General features: G+C 33.9%; 1 protein-coding gene across 1 annotated transcript in view; it reads left to right on the top strand.

Annotated features, from left to right (window-relative positions):
* LOC134851450 (mucin-2-like) overlaps positions 1 to 20,862 on the top strand; it is a 353,473-nt gene that overhangs the window by 301,367 nt on the left and 31,244 nt on the right. The window contains exon 5 of the mRNA XM_063867549.1: positions 14,399 to 14,645. Within this exon, the coding sequence (XP_063723619.1) occupies positions 14,399 to 14,645 (247 nt within the window). The remainder of the gene's footprint in view (positions 1 to 14,398; positions 14,646 to 20,862) is intronic.

The raw sequence follows: 20,862 nt of genomic DNA, 5'->3' as shown, positions 1-20,862 counted from the left end.
CCAATATATAACCAACAAAGAAAACACTTGAAACCACTATCAGGAAACATCTATAATTTTTCAATCAAACAAGTTCACCAATATGATAAAAAACAAAACAAACAAAAATTTTATATGTCAGATTTTGAATTCAAACCTATTCATAAATTTTTCAAAATCACAATCTCATCAATAAAATATTTGAAAAACTCGAATTCAGATATTATTTCCTTACATGTATACAACAATACACCTTACCAAGAAACATTACCTTTAGGACTTTTAGGCTATTGCGAAACCAACGCTACAATATCACCAATACACGAAAAAGCATATCGCGTAAATAATATACTCCAATTACTAGATATTTGCCAATCCACAATCCTTAATGAAGAATTATCTATAAATAATATAATAAGTAACGAAAACAGAAATACGGATTATTTCACAAAAACCCCATATTTCAAACCTACATTCAACATAACTAACTACACAGAGAATCAACAGAAATTTTTAACAATGTTTAATTTCCAACATTCACAAATAACACAAGACGAATTTGAAAAATTAGCCAAACAGCTAATTAAATATTCATCAGTCTATGCAACATCCAAATTTGATGTTGGCAAAATCAGCTCATCACTACATCTCCCATTAAAACCAGACGCAGTTTTCAAAAAACAGAGAGCAAGTAAAGTACCAATTCACTTACATGATAAAGTGAACAGATTACTCGACATTTTAGAACAATACAACATTATATCACCAGTAAATAAAGAAGAACAACCAAAAGGCAACACATTTATCAACCCCGTTATCATTCTAGCTAAAGGAGAATCATTAAAAATCGTTCTCGATGCTAGATACCTCAACTCACTCATAGACGAATCAAAGTGTAATTGGCCCATTGAACCAATACAAGTTATTTTAACAAAAATAAACGGAAAATACTTTACAACCGCCGATATGAATAGTGCATATAATCAAATGCCATTAGATGAACAATCACGACGTTTAACACAATTTGTTATTGGAAACCAACAATATGAATTCAACCGCTTATTCTATGGAATATCCATAGGACCAGCAGCATTTTCAGCTTTTATGAGCAAAATTTTTAGACCACTAATACTCAAGAAAAACGCAATCACCTACTTAGACGATGTTTTTATGCAATCACAGACAAAAGAAGAAATGTTCAATGTTTTAGAACAATATCACCAAATACTTCAGAACGAAAATCTGAAGGCCGCCCCCGATAAATCACACTTCTTTTTGACAAGAGTTAAATTCTTAGGACATAAAATAGAAAGAAAAACAATCACTCCATTGAAATCACGCATTGACGCTACTCAAAAACTCCAACCACCAACAAATAAAAAGAAAATCCAAGAATTTCTTGGAATGTTAAACTTTTTAAGCAAATATGTTTATAAAATGCAATTATATCTACGACCATTCTATAATATACTTAGACAACAAAATAATTTTGAATGGAATACAGAATATCAAGCACGATTTGAAGAAATAAAGAAACTCTTAACTGAACAAATTTCAAACACAATTCCAGATCCCGATCAACCATTTTATGCAATGTGCGATGCTTCGAACTTTGGCATCGGCGCAGCATTATTACAATCAAATAATGGTACAAATAAAATGAACCTCATATCAGCAAATTCTCGATTATTCACTCAAGCAGAGCTAGGACTCTCAACTCTAATGAGAGAATGTACAGCCATAATATATACACTAACAGAATATGAATTTCTGATACTTGGATCAAAACATCCCACAGTTCTATTCACAGACCATAAACCAATTATCTTCCTTTTTACACAAAAGTCTAATCCAAACCACCGAGTTTATAGATTTCAACTAATTTTAATGAAATTCCCAAACTTACATATAGTTTGGACCGCAGGAAAAAATCTTGCATTACCAGACACCTTAAGTCGAAATACGCCACCTGAATTACTTACACGTAAAACCACAGTTGAAATACCCAAAAATATAAAATTCTACCTTGCAGAAAATGAAACATCACCCCGATTGGAATGCAAATATGCAGTAAAAACTGACGTTGAACAATCACAAATAAATAGCTTACAACATTTCCCACTTTATTTAGATTGTCAAAATAATCACTATGAAGTTGATCTACTTGGAACATCAACTTTTAAACCAATCCCATATTCACAATGGATAAAAAATAACACCCAACAAAAAAGAATAAAACAACACCCGCCTAAAAAAGACCATTTTCCACTAATTGAAAAAGAAAACTTAACTGATAAAATAAACTTATCAGGACCACAAACAAACGATTCAAAATACACAATAAATCAAGTTTTTGACCTCCATGACCCGCTTGATACAATACCCTTATCTAAATTATAAATTGAAAACATTTTTCTCCCCCCAACAGAAACAATTACAATTTCAACATTGAAACAATATCAAAATCTTGACCCGGTAATTAGACAACTAAAATCATGGCACAAATATAAAACTAAACCTATCAAGGCAGATTCAACTATTCTAGGAAACAAGACACTCCTCCGATACTTTCGCAAATTTAATAACACAACAATTAACGAAAATACAGACCTTTTAGAATATAAATTAAATGAATCTACAGTTCCTTGTCTCCCTTTAAGTATGATTCTCATAGCTTTTAATATTTCACATACACAAAATATTAAAGGACACTCTGGATCAGAGAAAACATATTCAAATTTCATACAAAACTTTTATTTCCCAAATGCACCAATTTGGATAAAAGTACTATGCAATGACTGTATAGTATGCCAACTAAATAAACCTTACCCAAATCAAAAACAAATAGCACAAAAACAAGATTTTAAAGGACAAAGTTTGTACTTTAATCATCGTATCTCATTTGATACTAAAGGACCAATTTCACCCTCATCAGAAGGAAACTCCTACATTATGGTAATTGTTGACGCATTTACACATTATGTAGCACTTAACCCAGTACCACATTGTAACGCTTATTATGCTTACACAACGCTTTATGAACACTGGATAGCCAAATTTGGACTACCAGAAATTTTAGTTACAGACAACGGTACAGAATTCATAAATAATGAAATCATCACACTATGTCATTTATATAACATTAAACACAAACCACGTACATCTCACGCACCTTGGACAAACGGCTTAGTCGAAGGTATGAACCGTTCATTACAAGAATATCTTAGATGCATCATCAATGGAAATGATACAAGATATACCGAATGGTCAGCAGATGTAAAACTATTTCCCTTAGCATATAATTCACAAATCACGACAACTCTAGGAATGTCACCATATGAAATGGTTTTTAACCGAAAGCCACGCAAACCAATAATGTTTACAGCAAACTCTCATAAAAACGCACAAGGTTATTGTCAACCAAATAAAAACTCAATTTGTTATAACCTACCTTTACATACACACGATGAAGATCATTTTCATCACCCACAAATTCTTAAATTAGCCTCCGGTACACACACCGAATGGATTTTAAACAGAGATAAAAAACACAATGAAATTTATCAAAAAATAACAAAAAAGTTGTTACAAAGTCAAAACATTAATGAACAAATAAATTCACGCTTTACACCAGCCTCCGATTTAAAAATTGGAACATTTGTTTTAATACCCAATTTTACCACTCAAAAAGGAATTTCTAAAAAATTACAACCCCTTCGTAAAGGACCATACCAAATAATTGCAAAACCCACTGATGTCACATATAAAATCACCGACTCAGACAAAAAAGAAATCGTTCAGCACCGAAATAACCTATTACCTTATTATCCAAAAGAATACGCACTCCGCGAACTAACTAAATTATATTCTTTTACAGGTTTAAAAATTATTCAAAATAACCCACATCCGGAAAACACAACAAAGGAACAAAATGATATTCACCTCGGAAATAAAAATACAAAATCAACCACCACCAAAAACAATACAAAAAACCTAGATCAAAAAAAATCTCAAAAAGAAAGAAAAAATAGAAAAATGACCAAACAAATAATACCCCAAGAGCAAATCGACAAATCAGAACATAGAAAATCATCACGACTTAGAAATCAACCACGTAAAAATTATAAAATATTCATCCCACAATCTAAAATATTAAAGAAAGTCGAATTTTAAAAGCAATTTTAGCTCTATACTTCACAGTCTTGAAACCTCTGAAACATTTTCAATTTTCATTTTTCAAAATAACATGCTGACAAACACGCAATGATTCTAGTTCAAATTTAGACCAATAGGATTCATCCAATCCGTCACCTTCTCTAACTTAAACTCAGATCAATTAGACGAATCATATAAAACTCCAGGCATATCTATAACTATAACCTCCAGGTCAAAAAAAAGCAAACCACTCCAACTTGACAACTAAAATAAATATCACCATAATCTCATATCCCTCCCTTATCTAATAACCCAAAAATCAACAATATTTCCCCAACTCAGACCACGAATACCCCCCAAACAAATCTGTAAACTTAGCCTAAAGTAACAAAATGAACATTTTAATTAGCCTAAAGTACAAAAATCTCACCATACCCCGGATCATTTGACAAACAAAAATAAAGAAAAAGACGACCTCCCGATCACCATAAAAATTGCCCCCAACAATTTTTTACAAAACTCAACCCACTTGTCAAAAAACTAATAAATAATCCGACCACACTTGAAAATTGCCCCAAACAACAAAAAATATTCGATCAAGAAGTCATTTCTTAAATGCTCTTCTATCAAACAGTCACTAAAATTATCACAAACCTCAAACAATTTTTTACGATGCTTGAAACTTTCATAATATTTCTTTTTGATATCCTTGAATCTTTTCTAATAATCTTAATCAATTTTTGTAATATTTTTTTAATTTTCTACTCTATATTCGAACTATTTCTCCAACTTTCAAAAACCCTTGATTATATCCACAGGTACGATTCATACAACTTGTCTAAATGATACGAACTATTTTCAGTAGAACTGATATTTTTCTACTATTTGTAATTTTCATAACATTTTTATCATCCCTCATTTTGACAATATGCAAATGTATAAAGAAAGCAATCCTCACATTTGCCCTAGCAACAATCCTTCTAATTCTTTTTTTAGAAGAATACTATAATAAACATAAACTTTTTCACTAAAATAATAATTCAAAAACCTATCAAAAATTGCTACCCAACAGTCACAAAGTCAGTCTTCACCGACATCATCCCAAGATAACCCAACAACACCTTCAACTACTCAAAATCCTCAAACATCTACACGAATTTCCTTTCAAGATAACCCATACACTTTTGAAGAACGACACGCTCGTTTATCTGAACCACTAGAACCAGTTCAACGACAAGCACCTTTGAGTGAACCAACATATAACCTATACCCAACACTACCACAAAAACTAAGTAGAATACGAAATCTTAGTCAAAACCAAAACACAACAGAAATAAATAGACAAATTATACATCCTCGACGAAATAGAAATTTTCAAACTCCCCGAGTTCACTTTGAAATACCTCAATCACCATCACAAAGCACTCCAGAAAATCCCACTGGTATCTTACCAGAAACCCCTACACTTCTTTCACAACGAAGTACTTCAAGCCTACCCTCAGATTACTTAGGTTCAACACCAACATCTGAACAAATACGTGAAAATCCCTTTAATCCCCCAAACCAAACATCACGACTACCATATTGGACGACACATTCATTCACACAAGGTGAACCAAATTTAATCAATGACCCAATAGATATTTCTTCAGATACAACATCCTCATCACTACCAGAAACATTATCACTACCATCAACACCATCAATAAGTCAAGTTTCACCGACGCCTTTTAACTTAAATTTTCCAAATAATCTCGACGCAAGATATCGAGAACAATCATCAACAAATATCCCTTTAAGACTAGATTGGAATACATTTACAGCACCTCCACCATTATTTGGACAACATCTAGAAAGTAATCGCCTTCACAACTGGGCACTTAATAGACCACAATATCGACAAGACATTCACGACGATATCCGTGATCACAATATCCAAATACTCCAACAAAACAATTTACAATTAAAGTTTGAAATCACAGTTAAATTAAACAACATTACTCAACATCCCTACCCATTAAACCCACCAAACATAACAGCTCAATCACTACCACCACCATTTATAACCACTGAAGTAATATATAAATACGACAGATATACCAAAAAGACAATTGGTTACATTACATTTTATAACCCATACTCAGGATTATCATACACATGTATATTCTGAACTTATTAATTTTTCTCCAACTCCTTTTTCTAGTAATCTCAAATCAAAACATAAACCCTTCCCCCCGCACAGGACCCCAAGATTTATTAGTAACACATTACGATTGTGAAGAAAACGAACAAAAAACACTACACAAGTATGCAATAAATCAAGTATCACAATGCGAAACAGAACCCCAAGCCATAGAAACTACAAATGTAATAGCAACACTTTATTCAAAAGCCCGAGCAACAACAGTTACAGGATATAAATTCACAGCAATATTTTCCGAAAAGAAAGTACATTGTTCACAAGTCTCGAACGGAAATAAAAACCGATTTGACCATGAATCATTCTACCAGAGTAATATCGAACGACTTTTACACCTAAATCCCGAAGATTGTAAAAACGAGTTACTTAGACTAAATATCACACAAAATAAAAACTCAGATAGAAAGTTAGTATACTTTCAAATTTTTTCAGACACTGTACATCAAGCAGAACTTGAAAGATACCAAGGACATATAAAACTAGATGACAAATACCCATATAACGGCGCACACGGACGATTAACCTATGACATACACGATAAACATTGGATACCACACATTGGTATAAATAACCCATCAAACTGCAAAGCAGACACAAAAAATAAAGGATACCAAGAGATAATGTTTTTCGATTGGAAAATACAACCCGAAAAAATACAACTCACACGAGATTTATCAGACAACACAATGATCTATCAAGGAATCAGATTACCTTGTAAAAACGATCAAGGTTATTGCGACCCTACAACACGAACACAAGCAACAATTGTTTGGTTCCCCGAAGACACATGTACAACATTTCAAGTAGCAAAAATACACGCTCGTATGATCAAATTTCACGACAAATATTTTATACAATCAATACCATATGAACAAGTAAATCCATTACGAAAAATAAGTTCTGATTTTCGAAACATTCAAAATATAGAAAATAAATTAACACGTTTTCAAGTATATCAAGAAACAGAACTTGCATGTAAATATAAAAACCCACTTCACAAAACACAATAATCTGAAATACTAGTTGAATACGAAAATGGATTCGACATGACCACTGGAAAAATAAAAGTCGACCCATACGCCACAAGTCATCCCCTAAATGAAGGAACATCATATATACCAGTTAATTTTCAAAAGAATACAGGTCAACCTGGTGGACATCTAAAATCCCAAGACGCTCAAAGCACACGTTTACAAGAACTATCACTAATGAATAGTACATATTTTGGTAATATCCACTATGATATTCACTTAGACATGAAACTAGTCTATACGATTAGCCGAATTTTTCAAGAAATGTCACTCTCCGAATTAGAATCACTACACCAACTATGCGAATTAGAAAGAACACAAATATTACAATCACTTGCACTAGCAGTATTAAAAATACCCTACGCAGGATATTTACTATCAGGAAATCGATCAAGTTTTTTAGACTATGAAGGAAACATCTTATGGTTTTATACTTGTACTAAAAAAGTATCACCACTATACGTTTTTGAAGATAAACGATGCTATAAAAGAATCCCTATCTTTTATAAGAATAAAGTACATTTCGTTGACACACTTTCACGAAGAACCTAGTTCTGGGATACCGCAGTCCCATGTGGATCAGAAAATAGCCACAATGTAGTACAACTAAACCCTGATGAAGATAAATATTACCTTCTCACCCCATACCCCACATTAATGCAATCACTCAAAAAATTTTCACCAGAAAGCATTCGCGCTATTGCTCGAAACCCAAATATAGACTTACAATCAATAGGAATATATTCAAAATCAGATATTCAACATCACATTAGAACACAACAATTCCAAGAATTATTAACACAAATGGACACTATACAAAGACAATCAATTGACCAAAACTTACGCAAACTTGCAGAAACCGCAGGATTTGCCGACATCTATACGCAAGACTATAGCGGGCGGATATTTTAAAGACATTAAAGATTATATATATCTAAACGGTGAAAAATACCGTCCCCAAGATATATCACCCATCAATATTTTTAGCTTTGTAACACTCAAAAATGAAATTCTTGATTTTCTAGGATGGCCCTACTACATCTTAGAAAAATTGACTATTTTGTACGCAATGTTTAACTTTATTGGATTTCTTTTTTCACTTTTAAAAGGAATCTACAACACATGTGCTATACACACACAAGTAAACAGACAAGCAAGTGTAGCACGCATACTCTTTGCAGGATTTTTTGGAATCTTTTCTACATCTATAAACAAAATTCTTTTAGACGCACAAATAAAAGAATACAACACAAAAATAGCAACACGACAGAACACATACGACGAAGAACATAACAATTTAGACACAACGCCAACAGCACCACAGTTACCACCCCTACCACACAACCATCCACTATCCCTAGTCCCACGAAATTTTCGAAATTTATCAATAACACATAATCCACATTTTCGACCAACCATATCACAAAGTCCCATCCAACATTTAATGACACACCAGTCACAAGATGAAAATACTTATGAACAAATTATTGAACAACCCCATACCACCGCTTTTCAGTCTCAAAATAATAATTTTTTTAGCCCACGATGAGCCGACAACTTGGATCCCTACACCGATCAAATTCCCACCCAACCAACCTCACCACTCCAATCCCAATAATACCACTTTTTGCTTTTCCGCCACCCGATTTCCCAACCAGTAATGTAACATCAGGCATGAATTCCGATACTAATTCACACATCTCAGTTTTATACTCCATCTCACAACTCAATAACCCGAATATTGAAACCCCCGATGAATTTGCCGACTCTGAACCATCTCCATCCAATAATTTTCACACCAATTCCTCAAATTTTTCCCAACCCCTTTTTCAACCCATACTACCAAATAACCCTGTCCCAATCAATTCTACACCCTCTTATGCTTCCCAAGTCACTCCAACCTACTCCTCACTTCATTCAGACCAATCATCTCATTCTCCAGACACCCCCCGAATCTCCCCAGAACTAGATAATTTTATTACCCTACAACAACAACCCTACCACCTTAATACCCCCACCATAAACCAAATTTCATCCACAATAGATTCATCCAACCCTCCTACCCCTACACCCTCTTCAATTTATACTGAATCATTAGCACCATCATCCACATCTACTGAATCTTCACTCAACACTAAGAGAGCTTACCGCACTTTTAAAAGAAAGTTCCCCAACCATCCTTTCCCAGCGAAACCAGGAACAGCCCGTGAATATATCAACCATCCAAAACACACTAACACAAAAGAATTTTTAGCTATCACCTTACCCTCATTTCCACAATATACATTAAACACCCCTCACGACACTAACGAAACACGCAGCTTTGTAGACGAATACGTTTTAATGCCTACTCTTTCTTGGACCTCATATTATCATTTTACTAATCCCCTTTGCTTACCTTTATCTAACACTCACATCGATATAGAACGAAATAAGGACATGCTATATCGACTCACTACACCACTAACACCTAGACAATTTACTTACATTGGATATAAAAAATCACTAAAAACACACACTGCACCCCGAGCTAATGAATATACACTAGATTATTACGATCATAATATCATCAGAACTAACCAAGATCAATTCTTAGACGATGATCGCTTCGCTAACCCACAAATCACCGAGAAATTTTTCATTAAAACACCATATGTATTTACACTAAATATCTTCGATCGCAAGTTTGACCACATTATTTCAGAAGCACTAACAGACACACAAGCCTACGAAAGTTTTAAAGAACGCTTCCAAATATTTTCACTAACCTTTCATTTCCTTGCACCACATGAAAGAGATTTGCACTGCTCACACGATATTATGTTGCGCACTAAACAAACTCACACATATACATATTATCGTTTCATTCAAAATCACTTTGACCTACACACTCCCTCCAGACAACCACACCATCGTTTTCAATTCATCAATTCCAAATACACCTCACCATTCTTTCTTAACTTCACATATTGCATTAAAGATACTAACCTTCATGGTATTCTTCGAAATTATGATCCCATAACCCAAATGTATATCTTTTGCCCCATCACCAAGACCTTCAACGCCGAAGAATCCCGACCCTTCCTTATCCCACACGAATTTGTACAACCTATAGAAATCCCCATTTTAGAATTCATCCACAACATTAAATTCAATCACAAATTATATAATCTAATCCAAAACACACCTTATGAGTTTGCAGTTGGCACTGAAGAACTAACCACCATTAAAGCACTTCAATTGCTTTGGCCACTGCTTCAAACTAAAAATATCATCCGCATCTTAGCTAAACTACTAACAACTTCCGATCTCATCCACGACATCTTCCCCCACGGTTTTTTCCCCGACGACTAACAGGTAAGTATGAATTATACATATTACTAACTAATTAAAATAGAATTAGAAACTCACCATTCTTTATCCATGTTTTCTTTAGAATTTTAGCCTTCATCCGACAATCATCTAAAACATTCACAAAAGAAAAATAAAAAATCGAAAACTTCTTCAAACTATTTAAAATTCTATTAATCTTTTGCACCAACAAATTAAATAAATTTAATACCAATGCAGTAAATTAATTTATAAATTTTTTCCCCACAAGCAGTAAATCTAATTATGATGAAAATTTGTAACTTAATTTTTCCCAATAAATAGCAGTAAAATTAGAAATTCTATGTAGTAAATTGATAAAACGAAAATGCAGTACTAACCTTTTGATATTTCCATTCATTCGCACAGAAATTCTATCCACACTCGCACAGCTCGCCCACGAAGAATTGTTTAAAATAATGAATTTCAGTTTCAAGCTTTCACACTCAACAACTCTAACACAAGATAACACGTTTCAAACTTTCCTTTAACCCGGTTGGAAAGGAATTATACACTAAACAACACTAACCAACGCAGCTTACTAAACACTACAAATCATAGAATAACAGCATGACTAAGAAAAGGAAACCAACGGTACCCAAACCGGATTAACCCAGTTTAAAACTGGATAATTTATTCTTTTGAAGACTATTATAAAGTCTAAGAAAGAAATAATAAAACACAAAAAAGTCGAAAGACAAACCCATACCACAAACAATTTGATTTTTGAAAAAAGGACACAACCAACAAGACATAAGAAAAAACACAACAAACCCAACACAAAACGTTGTCACATAACAGGACCCCTCACAAAAACCGCATGCAATCATACTCCCACTCCTGGCCTAACCCACCAGGAAGGACGTCCTGAGCATGCTCTATAGCCGGCCTAACCCACCGCGCTACATCCACGCTTTGTGACACACACTCCTATTTTTAATAAGAGCTACTCAAGGGTGAGTAACTCTTCAAAATAACTGAACTAAAACAAAAAGCTTTTGTGGAAACAACTAACTAAAATCATAATTAAAAAATATTAAACTAATAAAAGTTTTATAAAATGTAAATTACATTATGCAATACATAGATCAGAATACAACACCAAGGACGAACATCCAAAGACAAAACGACCCCACTACACTCGAGAAAGAATGGGCAACTACAATCGATATGCCGCTCACAATCACAACTCAAAGGATTTAGAGTACGACTTGACTTCGCAGAAAAGGACTTCATTGAACTAGACCAATGACCACCTCGATGTTCAAGTATACGTACAGATCCGAGTAACCAGGCATCCCCTCCATGCACAATCTCCACGCCATTCCCAGACAAGATCAAACACAAAAGAAGTTCTCTACGAGAAACAGAAAAACCTGACATAGCCAACCATTCTGAAATCAGATTTGAGTTTGTTGCGAAAGCACAGTCGTTGTCGAAAGAAGACACAACGTTTGATGTCCCTAATTCCAGCATCCTGGAACTTCTCTAACAAGAGAAAACGGAAAAGAATTATGATGTTCGCCAAATACCAACGTCCATCATCCATCCTTCGAATTGCAGAAAAACTATTCTAAAAGACTCTGTAAAACCCGGATGGGTGGAACCTGATCTAAACTACATTTTATGATTGGATAAATTAGATATTTTACCAATGTAAAGTATTTAATATTAACCAATCATGATCCATCTGACTAACAATCCACTTATTTGTAAGTGCTGAAATTACTTGTAATTTCAGCACCAGAGAGATTTGAATTTAACTTAGAAATTAGTTGAACTCTCCCGAGTACTTCAGCAGCCGCATTAAACCAGTATACCCTAGATCTATTGAGCCTAGCAGAGACTAGTTAAACAACCTGAGACTAGATAGTATAAGAGTAAGATTAGGATCGGTATTAGACTAAGAAGTTGCACGAATCTATCCGGCCGAAAATAAGATAGCGTGACGAGCAGACGGTGTACCCTATCCGAAATTACTCTATGAGTTATACACTTCGGTCCTAACTCACTAAGCTGAGCTTCGCATCACTTGCGATATAAAAGACAAAAAAAAACGAAAAAAAAAAACAGCGAAAAGGTCGAAAAAATTAAGTCTCTTAAAATGAATAAGGCTTGAAACAAAACATGACAAGACAATATACTATGTAACAAGCATAGGAAGATAATCTACCCAGCGATAACAAAGCCGAAAATTCCTTGTCAAACCCTTTAAGCCGAAAAAAATCAACAAGACTTAAGACATCTGAAAAGTCAATACGTCCACCTCAACCACAAAGCACTTCATTTGCTCGTTAAAAGAAACAATAGGAGGACACAAAGCCGATATAGAATAGGCCAAAACATATTAAACCCAAAAAAAGCCGGAATATAGAAAACATTAAGACAAAGAAGATGTTACGTCCCCCAACCTAAAAACACAGACACGCACACAAAAAACTGTTTACGCTTGTCGAAAGACGCAAGGTGAGGCCAATAAGCCGATACAATGTACGCCACAACCTATTAAGCTTAAAAAAGAGGAATAAATTTAAAAAGATAGAAAAAAATTGTTAACATGAAAAATTTAACTAGTTTAAGCATTCTGCGCAATCCAGAGGTGAGCATGAAACATATGTTTATAGATGAAAAAACGTCGATGCTGGGAAAGCCAGACGGTTAGAAATTTGAATTCATTATGAACCAAGACCCCAATTGGTTCAAGTGATTGAACAAACCCGATAAATAGTCTAAGCATTACGAGGCCAAAATGTTTATTCTGTGCATTGTAAACGGATTCCGCAACAGGCCAAAATCAGATGTGTCGCGGATTCCGCAACATTGCTACTTTTCTTTGATCTTCTTGGCTGTTTTGGATTCCACAAACAAATACTTAAAACATTGTAATACTCAAAATCGCTCCAAAAATAGGCGAACTTGCGGAATCCGCAATTGTTTTTGCGGAATTCAGAACAGTTTGTGGAATTCACAAACAAATAAAAAGACATGTATATAGTTACATTGAGTTGTTGCGGAATCTGCATCTGTAGGCGGAACCCACAACTTGTAAGTGGAATCCGCAGATTGTAAGTGAAATCCGGATTTAAACTTGCAACAAAACAAATGTGTCCATAAAACTTACGTTACAGGCATTTGTACGCGGAATCCACAAAAATTTTGTAAGCGGAATTCACTTACATTTTGGAACATGTTTAAAGTTTTGTCTCTGGAATCCAGTAACATACCGACACAAAATTTTGCGCATATCCAGTGCACAGTTTGGCCTCGTAATGAATTCCAGTTTGATATTGCTTGCTAATCGCAAGCGTAAACATGAAATACTACACAAAAGCGTGAAGTAAAGTAGAGTGTGATCTAACCTTATCTAAGTTATTTTTCGTGCGTATGCCATTGATTTTTACAATTGTAGATGAAAACCAAACTTATGCTAATGGAGCAATTTTGAATTTATGCAACATGGTTATAACCACAGTTGCTGGTGTATGGTAAATAAGACAAATTATTATTGCATTGCTCGACCCATATGTCATTCCTTCTTTGTGACTTTTCCCGGTAATTCTACTTTTTCATCTCAATCAATGATATCTCATTAAGATGAACATTTGGATGGAAACTTAGGTGCGATATATTATGACCAATTTAGTTCCTAATACTGTTTTTACAGGTTTTTAGGAGCCATCGATACTGGGAAAGGCAAGTCCGCTTTTGCATATTTGCTAAAGTGTGGCCTGTTTCATCTTCATGGACGCATGTGGCTCTTCCGGGACGCTATGTTCTTCAGCTACCAACGGGATCCGTTTTACAGAATCAGTGTTTGGACCAATTATGCATCTCAACTCAACAAGAACATATTCAACAGCGAAAATAATTATGGTTTCAAATGGCTCCAAATGGTTATCGAATCTGGACAAGTAAGTAACACTTAATTATATAGAGGCTATTTCCTCGTCAACGCAAAATTTGCATATTCTCCTTTTTTCACAGGGTTATAGCGGTCTGTAACCGCAGAGCATCATTCCGGATAGCCGAAGAGTTTTTTGGTTAGCGGATAGCGAAGTTTAAGCAACAAATGGTTTGACACGAACAATGATCGCCACGTAAAATGACCACTGTAATGGCTTGAACCAAATAATTGTCGCCGCGGAAATACTGAAAGTCCGACCTATGCCAGTATATTCTAATATATTTGGCTACCCGAAGAAATTCTATTTTTGACTTCCGGGTCGAGGTCCCAGACTCATGTCCAGACTTTGAGGGTCGCGCCGCATCGAAATTCAGACCCAAAATGCATAGTTGCGCCGAGAGTTTAAGTCTGCCAAGTCTGGACATGAGTCGCGCCGTGGGTTGCGAAATTCTGGACATGGGTCGCGAAAGTCTGTGTCCAGACATTCGCGACCCTGTTCAGAGACTTTCGCGACCAAATTTTTATTGACTTTCGAAACCAAGGCAGACACGGTACGACTAAGAAGAATTTCCTCGCGACCTTCGATGGATACGGCGCGACTTTCCGGAACATGGTGGAGACGGCGCAACACAGAAAAAAATCGCTTTGTTTTCGGTACAATTTCCGCGATTCGACTGTATCAAAAAAAAAATTAAGAAAACTCAGAAAGACACAAAAAAAAGTCTGGTTTTGTGGATATGTGCTTACTGATTTTTATTGAATATACTAAAATCCTAGCTCAAAAAAATCAAAATTTTGCTTTTAAAACCAGAATAAAATTAAAACCAGATGCGTTTTAATTGGAAAACCAAGAAAAAATTTTTTTGACGAATTCGGGGCAACAAACCCAAACAACTAGGCTCTGCTTGGAACCATATGGTTTCAATCCAAATCGATTTTTTTACTCTGGCAAGTTTCGAAAGTAAAGGCTGCAAATCAAGTTTTCCAGAACTTTTGGTTTTATTTGTGCAAATCGACTGTTTCAAAGATTTTTTTAAAAACAATTGTCAAGGTTTTGGATAGGCACAGTGAGAACAGTCTATGTTTGTGGAATATGAGCACTTTTGTTGACAGTAAAATTTATAAGAGCCTTATTTTTTCCCCTAACTTTTAAAATCTGAGAAAAAACTTCAAGCGCTATGCAGTCTCACTATTATACCAAAAAGCTTTTTCTTATTTTTGGAGCAGCCATAGCCAATCATTAGATTCTCATGTGGCTTTCCTCTACACTCTTTTTTGGTCTTTAAGCGATCGAACTGATCTTTCAAATTCACGAACTCAACCGGCGTTTTGAATCGACTTATACACTCGATAATTTCATCTTTGGAGCTCTGTGGCAATATTTGGAAAAAAATCTCAGTTTGGGCAAATTTTTCGTGGTGATTAAAGAACTAAAATTTTGTGATTTTTCCCAATCTAATCGTTGAAAACTAAGGTTATATTATGTGGAAAGCGTAAAAACCCAAATTGTCGATCAATTGGTATCATGTTAAGACAATGCACAAAACTTTGATTAAAATTATGAGTTTTTTTTTCATTTTTGCCTCCCAAATTGAGATACAAGAAGTTGAGCTAAGATGTGAGTTATCTAGTGTTCTAAATACCAGAAACAATGCTCAGATCAGCTGAATACAAGCTGAAACTTCCGTCTCACTGAAAAATTTGTAACAATTACTGTAATTTTTGAACAATTGATGTAAAGTGTTTCATATTAGACTCAGAACTGGTGTCAATTGTATTCTTAACTAGAATTCGTCGAAGTAAAGGTAGCTTAGTGAACAAAATTTTTCCAAGTGATCATCAATAGCAATACTAATTGAATTTTCATGAAAAAAAAAACAAGTTTGAATTTTCCTCGTTTTTTGTGAAAGATTAAAATCAAGGCAAATTCGGAAAAATTTCAAAACGTTTCCTAAATTAAAATAAATTCCTTTTTATCTATGTTTTATCTAGATTGATTTTCGTCCTATTGGATGCAGCTGAAATAAAAATCAATCAATCAGAATGGAGCTCTACTTTTCAAAAACTTATCATATGTTTTGATATCAACCAACCAGAATCGAGCTTTATTTATCAGGGAACTTGTAAGAAATTCGATATCAACCAATCAGATTCGAGCTTTAATTATCGTGAAACTTTTAAATGTTTTCATACCAACCAATCAGAATCAAGCTTTATTTATCGTGGAACATTCAAAAATTTTCGATATCAACCATTCAGAATCGAGCTTTACTTACCATAGATCTTTCAAAAGTTTTGATATCAACCAAGAAAGAATCGAGCTTTACTTATAGTGGAACTTTCAAGAAATTTGATATCAACCCATCAGATTCGAGCTTTACTTATCGTGGAACTTTAGAAAAGTTCTAATATCAACCAATCAGAATCGAGCTTTTCTTGTCCTGGAGCCTTCAACATTTTCAAGGGTTTCAAGTTTAGCCAATCATTTTCAAGCTTTTCCGATGATTCTTTCGTTTGTAATGCAAATTTCAACCAGTTTCAATGAATCAAAGAAAATTGAGTTTTCCTTCTTTTTGAAAAAAATTTTTCACCAATTTGACACTAAGTACCAGAATGAAATATTCAAATATATGATTGATATCAATGTTTTTCAGATTAATAGAAAAATTCTGTGTAGATAAGTTCAAAATCAATCGTTTTGAATAATTTTACGATCTTCCTGGTCTTTACTTTTTTTCTTTTATGAGATTTTTCATTTAGTTGAAAATAATTTTTATCATTCAATCTGAGTCCATTCGTGTAATTTTTGAAAAAAATTTTGTTAATCTGGCAATACTTTTTTGTATCTTCTCCAGCTTTTTAACAAATAACTGGTGATCCTGTACAACAAAAAACTAATAAGTTCCTCTTTACTGTCATCACTCTACCATTCCTAGTCTTTATTTTGAAGGAACTAAGCTTTGAAATCTGATGAATGCCTAATTCTTACATTGAGAATGATTTCAAAGGAGATATTTTTCTAGCTAAAACACAATTTTTTTTATAAAACTTTTTATTGAACAGCTACATGTTCTTCTATTTCAAAAATTTAGTGCATACAATTTTAATTCAACTAATTTGTATTATAAATTCAAAAAATTGTTGTTTTTCACCTCACTTAGCATCTGATTTGTTTTTAAGGAGTTCGGGTAACCAATCAAAATCTCAAATTATGGTAAAAACTATTGAAATCAATCATTGAACTACAGAAAAAGAATTGATTGATAAAATTTCTACCGTACATTTTTTTTGTCATAGTGTTCAAATCATAAATTGATGTTGAAACTCAAAAACTTTTCAAGTCATTTCATTTACTTGACCTTCAAAAACTGATTTTTTTTCACACAGCAGGTTTTTTTGTTCGCTGGCGTTCGATGACTGTTTGTAACTTTTTGTTGGTTTTTTTTAAATATTTTATCCTCTTTATACTGTTTCCTGCAGTTCGTTGGCTTTTCACAAATATCTGTTGGCTTCATTAAAATTGTTTTTTCTCTGTTTCCTGGCGTTTGTTGACTCTTTTCCAACTATGTGTTGGCTTCATTAAGAAGGTTTTTCGTAAATACGTTTTCGACAGCGAAGTTTTGTTTGTTGCGTTGGAATGAACTTTTTTTTCTTAACATGAGCCCCAATTTAAAAGAATTCAAAAAAACTATGTTTTCTCGTTGCGCTGGATTGAAACTCTGGTACCACAAAATGTTTTTTTGTGATTTTAGATGCAAGCAAACTTTGTTGCATTTTTGCCAGAACTTTACATTCTTTTCAGAAAAAGGGAACGGGACAAAAACTCACGAAACAAAATCACTGTTTTATGAGATACACACAGCATACGCAGCAACCCTCATTCAAAACATGATACAATTGAAAAAATGCAGTTTTAGATTTTTTTGATTTTTTGTAAAGAAACAGCGGAATTAATCGAGACAACAGTTGCAGGAATCCTCCTGCAGAAGCGGTTCCGCCTTGTTTTGTAGGTAAAAGATTAGTGTTTTTGGAAAAATGAAATTCCACTTTCAAATTTTTTTTCGAATATTGTTCTCGAATTTTTCAAACAGATTGCTCCAATTAAAGCTGGGCCTCCAGCAAAAAAAAAAACTTCTTGTTGTCGTCAACTAAAACCAATTTTTCACAATCTGAAAAATGTTATGATTTAACTCTTGATAGTTCAACAATTGATAGCTGGTCTCAGATGATGTCGATAATATCAAGGATAGCCGGTTACTGTGCAAGTAGCACACAATGTTCCAGCCAGAGTCTTTAAAAAACTACAACAAAAAATGGTCTGGCGTGATAAAATGATTTGGCGTAAAACTATAATTTAGGTATTATCGACTTTAATCCTAACATAGGCAAATGACTAAACAAACTTTGAAAAATTCCAAAACTTTAAAAAAGTTTAAAAAACAAAACTTTTTTCAAAACTTTTTGCTAAAATTTTTAAAGATTTTGAAGTTTTTGGTTCCAAAATGAAAGTTAAAAATACTTAATTTAGTTTTATTCGCTCTAAATTAAGTTTTTTGGGCCTAAATTAGGCCCAGTAAGATGTCAAATGCCTGGTCGCATGCTTTATTTTCTCGACACTGGAAACAAGTTTAAGGGAATTTTTTAATGTCGTTCAAATCACGACAAAAACTGGCTTTCATATGATATATCACTCAACCCAGTCCGATGATTGTTTGTGGTACCTAACTTTGCGTAAAAAACATAATAAAAAAACTACTACACCCTCGAATACAAAGCTCCTCCACGTTTTCAATCGATGCTCCGTACAGCCATGCTAGAAATCCGATTTAGACTCGACCTTGACTCGAAACTATAAAACAAGTAGCACAAAAATGTTCGTCCCAACCACATCTTTAAAAAACTACAAAAAAAATTTTTTTCTGCGTGGCTAGATAAAACGATTAGTGTTAAGACTATAATTTAGGCAAAATCCACTCTCTAAGTAATATAGGCAAATGACTAAAAAAACTTAAAAAACCAAAACTTTTTTCAATTTTGTTTGCTGAAAAATTTTCGAATTTTTTAGAAGTTTTTGGTTCCAAAAAGGAGATCAAAATTTCTTAAATTAGTTTTATTTGCTTAAAACTAAAATTTAAGTGCTTCAACTTTGGCACAATTAAGCTGTTGAAAGCCTGCTCGCATGCTTTATATTTGTTCAAAATAGGAGGAAAAAATCAAAAATTTCAAACCGGTTTTTCTCGACATTAGAAAAAATTTTGGGAATTTTTTAATGTAGTTCAAATCACAACTAAAAGGGCATTGTTATGACGTATCACTCAACCCAGTCTGATGACTATTTGTGGTACCTGATTTTTTGTGGAAAACAAAACGAAAAAGAACTACAGCACACTCGAGTAGAAATTTCCTCCTCATTTTCAATGGTCGGTACAATTATGCTAATTAGATGCGACATTGACTCAAAACTATGAAACTTCTTTTCCAAAAACCCCAAAAAGTATCATTTCATTCATCATTTTAGTCAAAACTGTTCCAATACTTGGGTTCCTTCAAAATTTAGTCTGCAAAAACTGAGGAACTTTGACCGCCGAGTAGTCAAGACAAACCAGGATCAACAGAATTACCCTACGCATTTTTATTTTGAGAAAGCATTGTCTGCAGTTTTTTTTTAAAAACCTTTTTGACAAAACAAGACCACTCTAACCAATTTTATCGAAAATGGCGCTAGTCAAAATCGGAAGATGGCACTGCGAACACTCAAATCAATTTTTTTTCTGGGTAAACTTTGGCAGTTGCACAACTAACTTGATTTAAAAACCTTGAAAAAAATCGCCGAAAAAGCCAAAACTCATCTTTATAAATCTCCAATTGTTTTATTTCTTGAATCAGTTTTACCCGAGAACTCACAAACTGGAAGACGAAAACTAAAAAAAATTGTCATGCCATTAGGCTCAACAAACGTCAAAACAAATTGCACAACCTGTACACCCACAATTATACATTTGATTTACAGCAGATACCTGCTTATCGAACGAAATACCGAAATTGCAACTGTTTCAGTTCTTCTAACTGAACTCGCAGATTTCAACTTGAAATGCTGTTAGATCGATCGGATGACAAACTGTACATGGGAGAGCATTGCTTTCATCTGCTTTGTATCGTCATTTTTTCTTTAGGTCTTCGTTTTTTCGTTTATCTTCTGTGGCAGAAGAACTTCGTGAAACTTG

This window comes from Symsagittifera roscoffensis, chromosome 7 (assembly GCF_963678635.1).
Source record: "Symsagittifera roscoffensis chromosome 7, txSymRosc1.1, whole genome shotgun sequence".
Lineage (NCBI taxonomy): Eukaryota > Metazoa > Xenacoelomorpha > Acoela > Convolutidae > Symsagittifera > Symsagittifera roscoffensis.
The sequence above is the reverse complement of the archived record's forward strand: the minus strand, read 5'-3'. Positions and strand labels throughout refer to the sequence as shown.